Genomic DNA, 12,478 nt, shown 5'->3' with positions numbered 1-12,478 from the left:
GTCAGCCGGCCGGTCGGTGTGTCAGTCGGTCGGTCTGTCAGCCGGTCGGTCTGTCCGTCAGCCGGCCAGCCGGTGTGTCAGTCGGTCTGTCCGTCAGCCGGCCGGTCGGTGTGTCAGTCGGTCGGTCTGTCGGTCGGTCGGTGTGTCGGTCGGTCGGTGTGTCGGCCGGCCGGTGTGTCAGTCGGTCGGTGTCAGTCGGCCGGTGTGTCAGTCGGTCGGTCTGTCAGCCGGTCGGTCTGTCCGTCAGCCGGCCGGTCGGTGTGTCAGTCGGTCGGTCTGTCAGCCGGTCGGTCTGTCCGTCAGCCGGCCGGTCGGTGTGTCGGCCCGGCCCCCCCGCGGGCCGTGCTGGCGGGGGCGGCGCTGACATCACGTCGTTAGCATAGGGCGGCCCGCGGCGGCGGCGATGGCCGAGCGGGGCTGCCCGCCCGCCGCCGCCATGAGGCGGCCCTAGAGCCGGCCGGGGATGAAGCGGGACTCGACCTGCATGGAAGGTGAGCGGGGCCGGGCCTTTGTCCGGGCGGTGCCGCGGAGGCTGCGCGGGCCCGGGACCGCCTCCCCCCGGTGCTCCCGGGCCGGGGCCGCCCCGTCCCAGCGCCCGCGGCCGGCGGGGCTCGGAGCGCGGCGTGCGGGGCCGGCACCGTCCGGACCCGCGGGGGAGAAGGAGCCGTGCGGGCTTTCCCCTTTCGCTGCCTTTTTCCCGGCTCCCGGGGCCAGGCAGAGCAGCCCCGGGCTGCGAACAGGATTATGCAATTTAAAAAAAAAAAAAAGGGAGGAGAGGGCATTAGTTTGTGTTGTGGCTTAATTTGTTTATATTTTAAACTTCCTAATCCCTTCGACCATCTGGAGGAGCTTTTTTTAGTATCGTTAATTATTGATAGTATCGGGGTCACGGAGGCGCTCGATAGCGCCCGCCCGGCTCTCCCGGGACCGCCGCTGCTCCCCGGTGTTTGCAGCCTTTTTTTACACCCTGGGAGTGAAAACAGCCGCAAAACTCCTCTTCAGAGTGAGGATGAAACATTTCAGGAGAGAACACGGTGTGTTTGGCAGCACACGTTGGAGAAGTCACTATTTCAGTTGTGCCCAGGCCCTGCTCCCGCAGCCCGGACTGCTGGGGATGGGTTTAGGCTCAGATTTTCTTAATTCTGCATCGCTCTCAGTGGTTGCACATCTAGACAGCTTCATTAGGGCCAAGAGGATTGGTTTTAGGCAGGTAAGTCAGTTCGTCATCTTACTGCTTTATAATGTATCAATTAAAAAATTAATGGTCTAATTCAGACGTTAATTCGGATTTGCAGCCGCACCGGAGCCAGGGCAGGGACCCTGCACGGAGCTTTATTTTTCTTAAAGTGGATTAGCGAAAGTTGATGACTCGGGAGAGCGACTGTAAGCCGGGAGCGGGTGTGTGAGCGGGGGCAGCGCCACCGGGACCCTCGTGCGTGTCCCCGGCTGCCGTCCCGGCCATCGGGCTCGTTCTGCTGCGCTGGCTTTTGTTCCAAACTCTTTGTGCAACAACTGGCCGGAGTGAGGGATCCATCCTCTCCCCATCCCGCACAGGGGAGCGGGGTGAGGGTCCCGCAACGCCCCGTGCCCCCCAGCAGCTCCCAGCCAGGCCGGACCCGGGGGGCGCGGGGTGGGTGTCGGGGTGAGGGAGCAGGACCGGGGCTCCCCTGCCCGGGAGAAGTTGCATTTCACAGATGAGGTTTTGATATGCAAATGGAGATGGGTCCCAGGCCGGGGAAGGGTGATGGGTTTCATCAGCTGCCCGCTCTTGATTTATACCGACCCGAAAGAGAGCAGCTGATGATTTCTGGGTTTTTATGAGGGTTTATTTTCTTTGAACTTTTCTTGGGTAGAAACACAGTCAGGAGGGAATAAGACTGAGTTTGGGATTTCATTACTGGAAAGCAAGAGCAGAATGAGATGCACTGGCCATTCCTCTCATGGAGCATTTCTCCTCTTTTCAGTACTCGCTGCTTTTTAAAATGTGACTCTCTGTGAGAAGAACGTACTTTTTACAGCACAGAGAATAAGGTTGCAGGCTGCCTCTTTCTTTCTCCTCTTTTTTTTTTTTTTTTTACAGGAGTCTTGTCCATTTAAATTAACCTTTCTCCCAGCTGGGCACACAAATGTTTTTGTTTTAGTTCACAGAGGGTTAATTCTATTCAGCTCTCACCAAGGCTGGCCTGATCCGGGGCAGCACAATCTGCTCTTTGAGCCGGGCTGGCCAGGCAGGACACGGGTGCCTTCTCCTGCCTGCAGCGGGGCTGGGACCCCCGTGTGCGGGGTCGATGGGGAGCACGAGTGGGACACCCCGACCCATTGTGTGCCGGGCCACGAGCTCTGCCACCGAGCTCGCTGCTGTCCCGAGCAGAATTTAATCCCAGTGTTCATCGATTATAAGTTAAAAAAAAAAGGCCTCTGAAGCAAAGGTGCCTGGTTTGGGGGTGGGCTCGTTTGGACAATGCAACGCTCTGCAGCGGGGGGGGAGTTCCTCCACTTCTGGGGCTTGATTTTCACAGGATGGTTTTCTTGAAATAAAAATTGACAACGGAAAAATTCATTAGGAAAAAATAAGAGGAGAAAGAAACCCCAACACATCTGTTTGTGTTTGAGGCATCATCAGAGGCGAGAGGGGAGCAAGATGCTGTTGGGATTTAAGTAACACATGTGTGAGATCTCCCCCTCCGCCCTCCCTCCCCAAACAGCTGGTATTTAGCAGCTTGAGATTTAAACCCAGCTAAAGGGTGCTGCAGGGGGGTGTGATAGGGTCAGTTAATCAAGAAGTAACTAACTGGTACACAGTTGAAAAGATGTTAAATATATTAATGAACAGCAGTGCTGAGTGTTGCCTGTAATCTTTTTTTTCAGTGACAAAAGATTTTCTTAGCTGTAAATCATGTTCAGTTGTATAAATGGGATGTTCTGCCAGCAGCAGCTTGGCCTCCTCTTGCTTTCCAGCCAGACCAAATCCCAGCACCGTCTGTCCTGGGGTTTGGATGAGGGACTGTGCCTTCACTTTTGGCCTCACTCTGGGAAATAAAGTCTTTGTTTCTCCTCCATCGTAAAGCACCGATATGGAGAATCTCACAGGCCGGCTGCACCAACACGCTGCCTCATTTCCAAGGTAAATCTTGCAGGGAGGTGTAGTTGCTGTAGAGTTTTAAACTGGGTCTCCAGGGGTGGGTGTGATCCCCTCGCAGCGTGGGGAACTGCTGGGGTGCAACCACAGCTGGTCCCCTCCTGGAATGCGAACACTGAAGGTGCTTCCCGTTCACCTGCTCGGGGTATTTGGCCGCAGGAGTGACACAGGTGGGAGTGGTGACACAGGCTTGCTGGGATCTGAGGGTATGTCCCCATACTTTAATTTATTTGCTGTGTATTTTACAATCTCATTCATGTGCCCTGGTGCTTTCTCTATATGTATTTGCCATGTGTTTCAGCAGGATTCAAAGGTGTTTCCTCTTGGAAATGCATAGCAATTTTCTTTTAAGAATTATCAAGGCTGTTCATTTTGCTGAGGGGAAAAGTAAGTCTTTTGAAAAATAAATGTATTGCTTCTACTGTTTACTTTATTAAATATAGAAAAGGGGAGATTCCTTTTCTTTCTTGTTCCATCTTCTGTGACTCTCGTGTAACATCATCATATTCTTGGAGAATTTACATTGTATGTGGTATGAAACCTACCATGACCTCTGAAAACAATACATCCTTTAATGTGGCTTCGGGGAGGGGCTAGCGAGGGAGTAGCCATAAAAATCTTCAGGGTTCAAGATGAGGTTGAGATTTTTGTGAGTGCTTTTGTCGTAGCAGCAACTGTTTGATTTAGTGGCCCCTGCTACAATGGGTTGGGAGAACAAAGCCAGAATATCCCGTGTATGAGTTTGTGAAATGTAAGACCCATCAGGAAAATTGGGGAGGGGGGGAGAGGGCAGCATTCTCAGCCCCCTCTCTGAAACAAAACATGTGCAAGGTATTTGAAAAAATTTCCTCTCAAATACTTGGTTTCTTAATCTTCATTGTCTTGTGTAGCTTTTGAAACTGGAGGAATGAGCAAGATGAGAGGTGACAGCGCCAGGAAGGAAGGGGGGCTTATTCATTTAAAAATGATTATCCTTAGTGTGTGTTTTGATATTCTAATGAAATTTCAGGGTTAGGGGAGTTCAGAGCACCGCCAAAGCAAAACTGCTTCAGATTTGCCTGTGCTTTACCATTTCTGTGAAGTTTGCTGTGGTTCTGCCTCGGCTCTCCCACCCTTTGCCTACACCAGGCACTGCATTAAGTAGGGTGAAAACCAGCAAAGGTCAGGGGCAGCAAACCCGTGGGCACAGGGGAACAGTGTGGGCCTGGCCATGGTCCCTGCAGGATTTTTTAAACATCTAAACCCCTAAGACTTGGTGTAGGCCATCATTTTTCATCTCCCAGTTCTGTTAGAGCGTCAGCGTACGGGTTGTGGGGACACCTCCGTGGTCCCTGGGGTCTGTGCCTTTGTTCACGGTGAGTGACGCTGCTCTACGGCAGATTTTTGTCTGGAAACGCACCCAAGGAACAGTCTGTGCGGGAGGCATGTGCAGTTACTGTGGCGATGGGGCCATTCCCAGCACCTCGCCCTGCTCTGGGGAGATGGGGATGGCCGGGAAGGATTCTGATTCCCCCTCGCTTTAATCATCCAGGCTTCCCACGTTGGCCGGGTGACGGCTCTATTCTTCTCACAACAAAAAAGCTGTGCCTGGAAATGAGCCCTCATTGAGGTCCTCGCCATCGGCTGCTCCGGTGAGAAGTGAACCCCGGGTCCGGCACGGGAGCTGTGCCTGGCGCTGCCGCCGTCCCTGTGCTCCCTGCCCTGGCCAGGTGTGCTTTCCACAGCCCCTCGTCCTGCCCGGCCGTGGCACGGCATTGCTGCTGACCCCGGGATTTATGGCACTGCTGTGGGAGCAGGGGGAGGGCCAGGAGTTAAGCTGAGCTAAACCCTGCAGATAGAGGACTCCTGTGTCCTGGCTAATCCCCAGCCCCCTCCCCTCGTTTATCAGATTGCTGAAGGTGGAGATTATGCACGTGGTGACTACAAAGTCATGTTTAGCTGCCTCCCTTCAGAGATGCTCAGATAGTCCCACTCCTGAAATGCATCCACATTCCTTTGGGCTCAGCACATACCTGAGGTGGTCTGTCCTGTAAAACTGGGAATGTTTTGGTGTGAACCAGGAACGTTTCTTCGGTTAAAGTTTGTGTTTCCTTCGTTCATCCTTCTATTTTAAGGTTTTAGAACAGTGAAATTTGCAGAACAGTGCAAATGTGTGTGCTGTGCATAGCAAACCTTTTAGAGATTAACTCAGATTGGTTCTGGTTTCTACTAGGTTTAAGCTTTGGAGAAAGCTGCTTGTGAGTAGGAACAACTGCTTTAGATTTTTACTTGGCTTGTGTAACTGAATACTGGTTTCATTTCTGATCCCAATACGTTTGGCTCATTAATTCCTGTTGCATTCACATATTCTGCAGTAGTAAGAAGCTACACCCTGGTTTGTCAGCTTGTTTAGCCTTTATCAAGGCTGGAGAGGACTTTGCTGTGACTCCTACCTCCTGCTACTCCAAAAATCCATCCTGTAGATAAACACCTTTGTCTCAGGAAACTCCCATGCCAAATTTAAGTGAGGGAAGCCAGGCTGTTGTCATGCTGAAGTGAGGTTGACCCAGCTCATCTTTAGGAGCCAGCGCTGCCCCGAGGTTGGGCTTTCTCAAGGTCTGTATCCAAGGGGGAACAGGGGGTGTGGGCAGCACCCCACACATGATGTCGATTTGTGCAATTGTGTGTCTGCCCAGCCTGAGCTTCTCCATTCCCAGTGCCACCTCCTGGGTCCTGCTTCAGCTGTGGGCATTTCTGCCCGCTGGCAAAGGCATCGTCCTGCCTTTACGCCAAACAGCACTGGAAACAATCTGGTTTAACCACCATCCCTGGGAAATGCATGACTGAGTGAGAGACAGCAGTGTGGTTCCTTTCTGTTCCTTGGTGCCTTTGCCTTGCTGGGCCAGGGGGTTCCAGTCATCTGGGTAATGCCTGTTTCACAGTTGGGAAAGCCACCCTGTGGATAGTACTGGAACACTGCAGATTTGTGTGAACCTGAATGTGCTGGAATAGCCCCACCTACGCACTGCAGCTCTGCTTGCAGCTGTTGGGATATTAATGGGTTAAAATGCAGGGTGGGGGTTGGAGGCAGCTTGGCCTGGTGTTCGAGGGGTTAAACTGCTGGGTGTGAAACATCTGCTACGGGAAAAGCTTCTGGTGCAACTTGCTGGCATTATTTTAAGCTAGATGGCTGTTGGTGTGAACCAAGGTTTAGGCCTCCCTTCCCTCTTGTTTGACATCTATGTCTGGAGATCTCACTGAGCCAAGCATCGTCCCTTGCACTCTCTCACAGGCAGTGTTAGAGTCTTAAAATTCTGAATTTAATGTGACAGCTCCTGTTGTGGGGAGCTCTGCAGTTTACGTTTTTTGTTGTCCAAGGGTCTTCCAAAGATTTGGAAAAGGATCAGTAAAATCACATCACTGTGGCTTGACTGTACAATGGTTTCTGTAATGATGTTCACTGGTTCTGGGCAGTGACTTGTGCTGTGGGGCTTTCTGAAGCCCGGAGGTGTTTGCCCCCAGAACATGCGAGGTGTGACAGGATTTCGCAGTCACTGCTGTGTGCCCAGCACAGTTCCTGTATTTACACACCCTGGTCTGTGCGGCTGAGGATGGGACACCCTAGACCCTTTTTCCCGTCCAGGTTTCTGGGTGAGCCAGTGCCGTGCTTGGCCTCACAGGTGTCTGTCCAGGCAGGCCTTGGCATGCTGAGCCTTCCCCATCCCCTCAGGAGAGTTTGGGATCCCTCGGTGACGCTGGTTTGTCCACCTCAGAGTCTTTGCTCTTGCCTTGCAGATGAGCGGGTGGATCAGCGAACCTGCCTGATCTGCGGGGACAGGGCCACGGGGCTGCACTATGGGATCATCTCCTGCGAGGGCTGCAAGGGCTTCTTCAAGCGGAGCATCTGCAACAAGCGGGTCTACAGATGCAGCCGGGACAAGAACTGCGTCATGTCACGCAAACAGCGCAACAGGTGCCAGTACTGCCGGCTGCTCAAATGCCTCCAGATGGGAATGAACCGCAAAGGTAACGGAAACAGGGCCTTTTTGGGGGGAGCGTGGATTGGGGCCGGTGTTAGCAGCACGTGCTGCCCCTCCCTCAGCTGCCATTTTGTATTGCAATTCTGCCTCTGAAACTCTTTGACAAGGAAAAATGAAACTTCAGCAAAATCATGCACTGATTAATAATTATGCATGGATACACAATTCTGAACTACCTCATTACTCTGTTTGAGCCACAATTTGTATAAATTGAAACCGTGAATAAATATTTGGAGAACTGATCCATATGATTTAGGGAAGGTAAGAGTTCCTTCCTGATGGATCTGTCCTTGCATTGCTTACCCTGAGCAAAGTGGTCACTATTTCTATGCTTCAATCTACTAACGTGGCAAAAATGATAATATTTAGGCAGGCCTTTAAAATCCCAAGAGATCTGTGCCAGACTTTACCTGTTTGCTGTAGTGGGAGCTTATACCCACAGCTGCCCAGGGGTAAAGTGTGAGGGTCTTCACTGAGCACCCACTCTGGTTAAAACAGGTGTGTTCTGGGTTAGGAACAGCCAACCCTTGGTCCCCACCTCTGCAGAGGTGAGAGAATGCTGTACCATCTTCAGGACAGAAAGTCTGAAGTAGCTCAGAAATTAGTAATAGTGAATGGGGGTTGTTTTCAATGTGATGTCTTCTGCTCTTCCATCTTTTGTCTGTTTAATCTTTGGAATTGCTGGTACCCATTAAAAGCAGGCAAGCCTTGGTTTGATGGCAGAAGTGGGGGCTGCTGGTGCTCTCCCCAGCTGTGCAGTGGGGTGGTGGAGGGACCTCTGTCTCCTGCCAAACAGAAGTGTCGCCTTATGGTTTTAGATGTGGCTGTTGATGCCTCCAGGCCATCGCTCATGCAAAAGCCTCCTGTCAGAGGCACTGAAACTTCCATAAATTCCCTGCAAATCCACCAGGATCTTCCTTAGAAAATGCATCAGGGGCTGAGATGGAGAGCTGGCCTCAGGCCCATGGTGGTGAGGGGGTGGGTTGGTGGAGCAGGTGGTGTCAGGGGCATGTTGGGGTCCGGGGTGGCCCAGGGCCCCCTTTGCCGGGGTCAGGGTTGGGGTCCGGGGTGGTCCAGGGCCCCCTTTGCCAGGGTCAGGGTTGGGGTCCGGGGTGGCCCAGGGCCCCCTTTGCGGGGGTCAGGGTTGGGGTCCGGGGTGATCCAGGGCCCCCTTTGCCGGGGTCAGGGTTGGGGTCCGGGACCCCCTTGCGGGGGACCCGCGGGGCCGCAGCGCCACCTGGCGGCAGCAGCAGCGCCTGCCCGGCTTCCCTCCTGCCTTGCCGCGCTTCCCCCGCTTCCTTACCCGAACACTGCGGGGATTGTCGAGAGGCTTCTGAGTCACAATTACCGAAAAATATCGTGAAAAATGAGAGAATTTCCCCCAGAAATGGGAAACTGATTCTGTAGTTCTATTAAGTTAAAAAAATCTAAACCTAAAGGGGGTAAAAGCTAACCATGACAGCTTTTTTTTACATCAGTCTTTTTTTGTGTGTTTGGTGTGGTTTTTTGTTTTTTGTTGTTTGTTTTTTGTTTGTTTGGTTTTTGGGAGTTTTGTTTGTTTGTTTTTTTTTTGTTTTTTTTTTTTAAATCAGAAACTGGTGGTTTTTGTAAAGGGCTTCCATAGGAAATAAACAACCTTGCTTGTTAAAATGAATCTCGTCTTGCAATATCATAAGAGATTTGCATGATTTCAAAGGTAATCAAAATTGGTTTATATCCTATGTTTATGGCTCCTTCAGTATGCTTAAATGATTATTATCTGGTGTTTGAAATGAAAATACTTGCTGTTACTTGGAGGGGATGGAGTTTCTGTCAGAAGAATTAACACTACTGCTGGTCCCATGAAGTGGTGGTGGAAGGGCCTGTTGGGGATCCCTGTGCTGCTGGTGCTGGGCTGGTGCAGTTGTCAGTCACCAGGACCTTTCTCCCAGGGCTGTGCCTTGCTTGGGTGGCTGGGGTTTGGGAAGGTGCAGTTCAGGTCCCAGTGCAGGGGGTGTGTGTCTCTGCCCTGGCTGCACCTGTGTGCACTCCCTGAGCTGCAGGCACAGCTCTGAGGCACCGAGGAGGATTTGAGCTGAGGGGGTCCAAAACCAAGCAGCAGCATGGCTCTTCTGGGGCGGAAGTTTTTCCTTAAATTCTGTGTCATTTTCTGCTCTGGGAGGGCCTCCTGCAGCCCCAAGTGCCAAGCAGGGTGAGGCCACGCAGCCACAAGGTCACTGTGCAGCTGGGAGAGCCTCCTGCCAAGTCTGGCCAGGTCGTGCTGGGAAAGAGATTGGGACCTGATAAACGGGGGACCCAGCCCGGGAGGGGAGGCACACGAGCAGCAGGGCTGTCCTCCAGTGCTCTCGGCTGCTGCAGAGTTGCTCTGTCACTGCACAGAAGAGCAGAGGGAGGAGGAAGGTAGAGAAGCTGCTCCAGGATAATCCCTTTAATTAGACTTCTCTGGAGCTCCCTGGAAATTGTTTAAAGAGCCTTAAAAATGCAGCTGCTATACTGAGAAACAAGACTGCCCTCCTGAAATGGAACTGCACAGCTTAGCCTGAATTTTAAATGATGGCTTTGCAAGAGACTGACAGGGTCAAACGTCTCCCCTCCATTTTCTGTAGTGGCTATAGGAGATGTGACCCTCTGAAGTGACAGCAGGGTCAGCAGTCACCAGTGAAGTGCTTTGTCTCTGTGTTGGTGGCAGCACTGCTCGGTGTCTCTCCAGGTTCTGGCTCGTGGTGGTTCACAGGGCCCTGGGCAGTGGAGTGAGACGTGCTGGCCTCCACATCTCATTTTCCAGCAGTCTGGTCATTGGTTGGGTTATATCCAGGGTGAAATGGGGTTCCTTGCCATGTGCCACGTCTCTGTGGATTTATGATGGAATTAGTTGGGATAAAGGATTGCTATTCCTTCATTACCTGTCAGTCAAGGATCACATAAAGAAACTAAAGTACCTGAGTAACACTTGTAGCCCCATCGATGTGTCTGTGCCCTTTGGGTGAGGAACATGGGGTGTTGCTGCTCAAGCTTTCCTGTGCTGGAGGTTTCTCTGTAAACTTCTTTGATGAAAAAAATAAATCTTTTAAGGTAGAAAGATTTTTTTTCAAAGTAAAGTAGATGCCTTCTTATGTACTTCTGGAATACCCAAAGTAGTGTTCCTCACCAAGGTTTGGTTGTGTTTTCCAGCAATCAGAGAGGATGGCATGCCAGGAGGCAGAAACAAAAGCATTGGACCTGTCCAGGTGAGCATGTCTGGCTGTCTCTCCACGGATCCCTTCAGCTCCTGCCTGTCCCTGGGGGTGCCTGGCGTGGTCCCAGAGTGTGACGTGGCCCCCTGGGCAGCCTCACGGCGCCCTGTCCTTTGTGAGCTGCGCAAGGACGTCTCTCCCTCCATGGCTCCCAGTAAATCTCTGGCTGCCTGCTGCAATCCCTTCAGCTGTGGCAAGCGGGGCACCAGTAAATGTCTCTCTGATTGATGGTGCAGCTTGTCCAGAGATGCCTTGTAAAGCGCGAGGTAATTCAGCACAGCAGCTTGTGCTGCACACGTGAGAAATGATGGCCATTTCCAGCTCACTTCTGGAAAAGGGGGCTTTTAAAAGTTTACTGTTGATTTTAACAAAAGAGAAATAACACTGAAAGCATTTTCTGTGAGTCTGAGTGCCTGGGAAAGACCAAACCCAAACTGTGAGAAGCCAAACAGCCGCTCTGGCTGCGCAGCAAGTGGGGAGAGCTACACAGTGCAGCCCTGCCTGGGGTCAGCACCAGGGAGAGCCTACCTCAAGCAACAAAAGTCCTCTTCGCTGTCTGCAAACATCACATTCATAGCAGCATTAGTTACTGGTTTTAAAAGCCTGTTTAAGTCTGTTGAAGAACAACAAACATTTCATTTCTGACCAGGTAACAGTTTTCACTTCTCTCTGAGCTGTGCAACTGCACTACAGCAGCAGCCTTTGCTCACCAGAGTGGGCCCTTGCTCCTGTGAGGCATTTGTGATCTGCCCCTGCTGGACCAGAGGTTCTGCTGTCCCCTCCATTTCCTGGGCTGAGGCTGTTTAGGTACTGCAATCTCCAGGTCCTGTGCCCGGGTGAGCTCACCGAGTTCTTCTGCAAGAGTGGAATGAACTGTCTGAGCAATGTTTGCCTCTTGAAACTGATGTTCAGGGTTCACTGCACTTCCTTGCCACATGCTGACACGAGGTCTTCTAATGGTTTGTGACAGCTTCACTAAGGAACATGCACAGAATAGGAAAAAAAAAAGCCCCAGAACTTTTATGTTGCATTTTCCCCACTACTGGTGCAACATTCCTCCAGGAGCATGTCCAGCACTTTCTTGAAACTTTGTATTTCAGTGAACTCTGTTTTAACTTTTTTTTAGTCCATTTTAGCTTCATATATGTTATTCTCTAATACTTGTTTTAAGTATTAGATGCTTGATCACTACTTCAGGTGCCAACTGGTTCTTAGCTGGGGAAAGATAGAGAACTATGATTCCCTGTAAATGTTCATGCTGATTTTATGTGTCACCTTGCCTCTCAGTTGCTTTATCAAACCAGTGCCTTCCCCACCTTCTGTTTGTCTTCCCCTTTGCCAGTGCTGAGTGATGTTCCTGATGCACTGACCTCAATTACTCCCAGGTTTTTCACGGTGTGACAGTGGCTGATTTACAGTGTCCATCTGACATCATCTTTTCACGTGCCCATTCCTGTCTGCTGCGTTACCATCACTTGAATGGCACTGCAGGAACTGGGGGTCACCACGATTAGCTGTAAATAGAATGTTTCATGTGTGTTTTTAAATGCAAAGGAAGGATGTGGTACCTGCAGGAGGGGCGGAGGGGGGCAGCCCTGTTGGATGTGACTGAACAGTCAAGGTGTTTACAGGCAGAGAGAGGCTCTACCTTCTGTTCTCAGCTAAAGTAACCATCATGTCTTGTATTTGACAGATATCAGAGGAAGAGATTGAGAGAATTATGTCTGGGCAAGAGTTTGAGGGAGAGGCAAATATGTCATGGAGCAACAACGGAGACAGTGATCACAGTTCCCCTGGAAATGGAGTTTCTGAGAGCAACCAGCCTTCACCTGTTTCTACGCCATCTTCAAGGTGGGAATGACCCCTGGAAGAATTTGGTGTTAGAGGAATCTTGGCTGTCTTTCCCTGAGTGATGCTTGAGGTCAATGTAGGGAAAACACACGTGAGTGCATCTTTGTGCAAACTGGGCATATGGCAGGTTCCCACTACCTCTCTGTGTTTTAACATGAACAGGACTGGATTGAAAAGAACTGAACTGGGAGGTGCTCGTGAGCAGATGAAAAGAAAAGCAATCTTGAGTTAAGTTT

The 12,478-nt window shown here is 51.2% G+C and overlaps 1 protein-coding gene across 3 annotated transcripts in view; it reads left to right on the top strand.

Moving 5' to 3' along the window:
* NR6A1 (nuclear receptor subfamily 6 group A member 1) overlaps positions 1-12,478 on the top strand; it is a 75,687-nt gene that overhangs the window by 49,527 nt on the left and 13,682 nt on the right. For 2 of the 3 annotated variants that reach the window (XM_050319874.1, XM_050319873.1), the window contains exons 3-5: positions 6,914-7,144; positions 10,330-10,385; positions 12,085-12,242. In XM_050319874.1, the coding sequence (XP_050175831.1) occupies positions 6,914-7,144; positions 10,330-10,385; positions 12,085-12,242 (445 nt within the window). Of the gene's footprint in view, positions 1-360; positions 492-6,913; positions 7,145-10,329; positions 10,386-12,084; positions 12,243-12,478 lie in introns of those variants that run through there. The other variant, XM_050319875.1, reaches the window with a different exon arrangement.

This window comes from Myiozetetes cayanensis, unplaced genomic scaffold (genome assembly GCF_022539395.1).
Source record: "Myiozetetes cayanensis isolate MyiCay16 unplaced genomic scaffold, myiCay2020 scf23, whole genome shotgun sequence".
Classification (NCBI taxonomy): domain Eukaryota; kingdom Metazoa; phylum Chordata; class Aves; order Passeriformes; family Tyrannidae; genus Myiozetetes; species Myiozetetes cayanensis.
The sequence above is the reverse complement of the archived record's forward strand: the minus strand, read 5'-3'. Positions and strand labels throughout refer to the sequence as shown.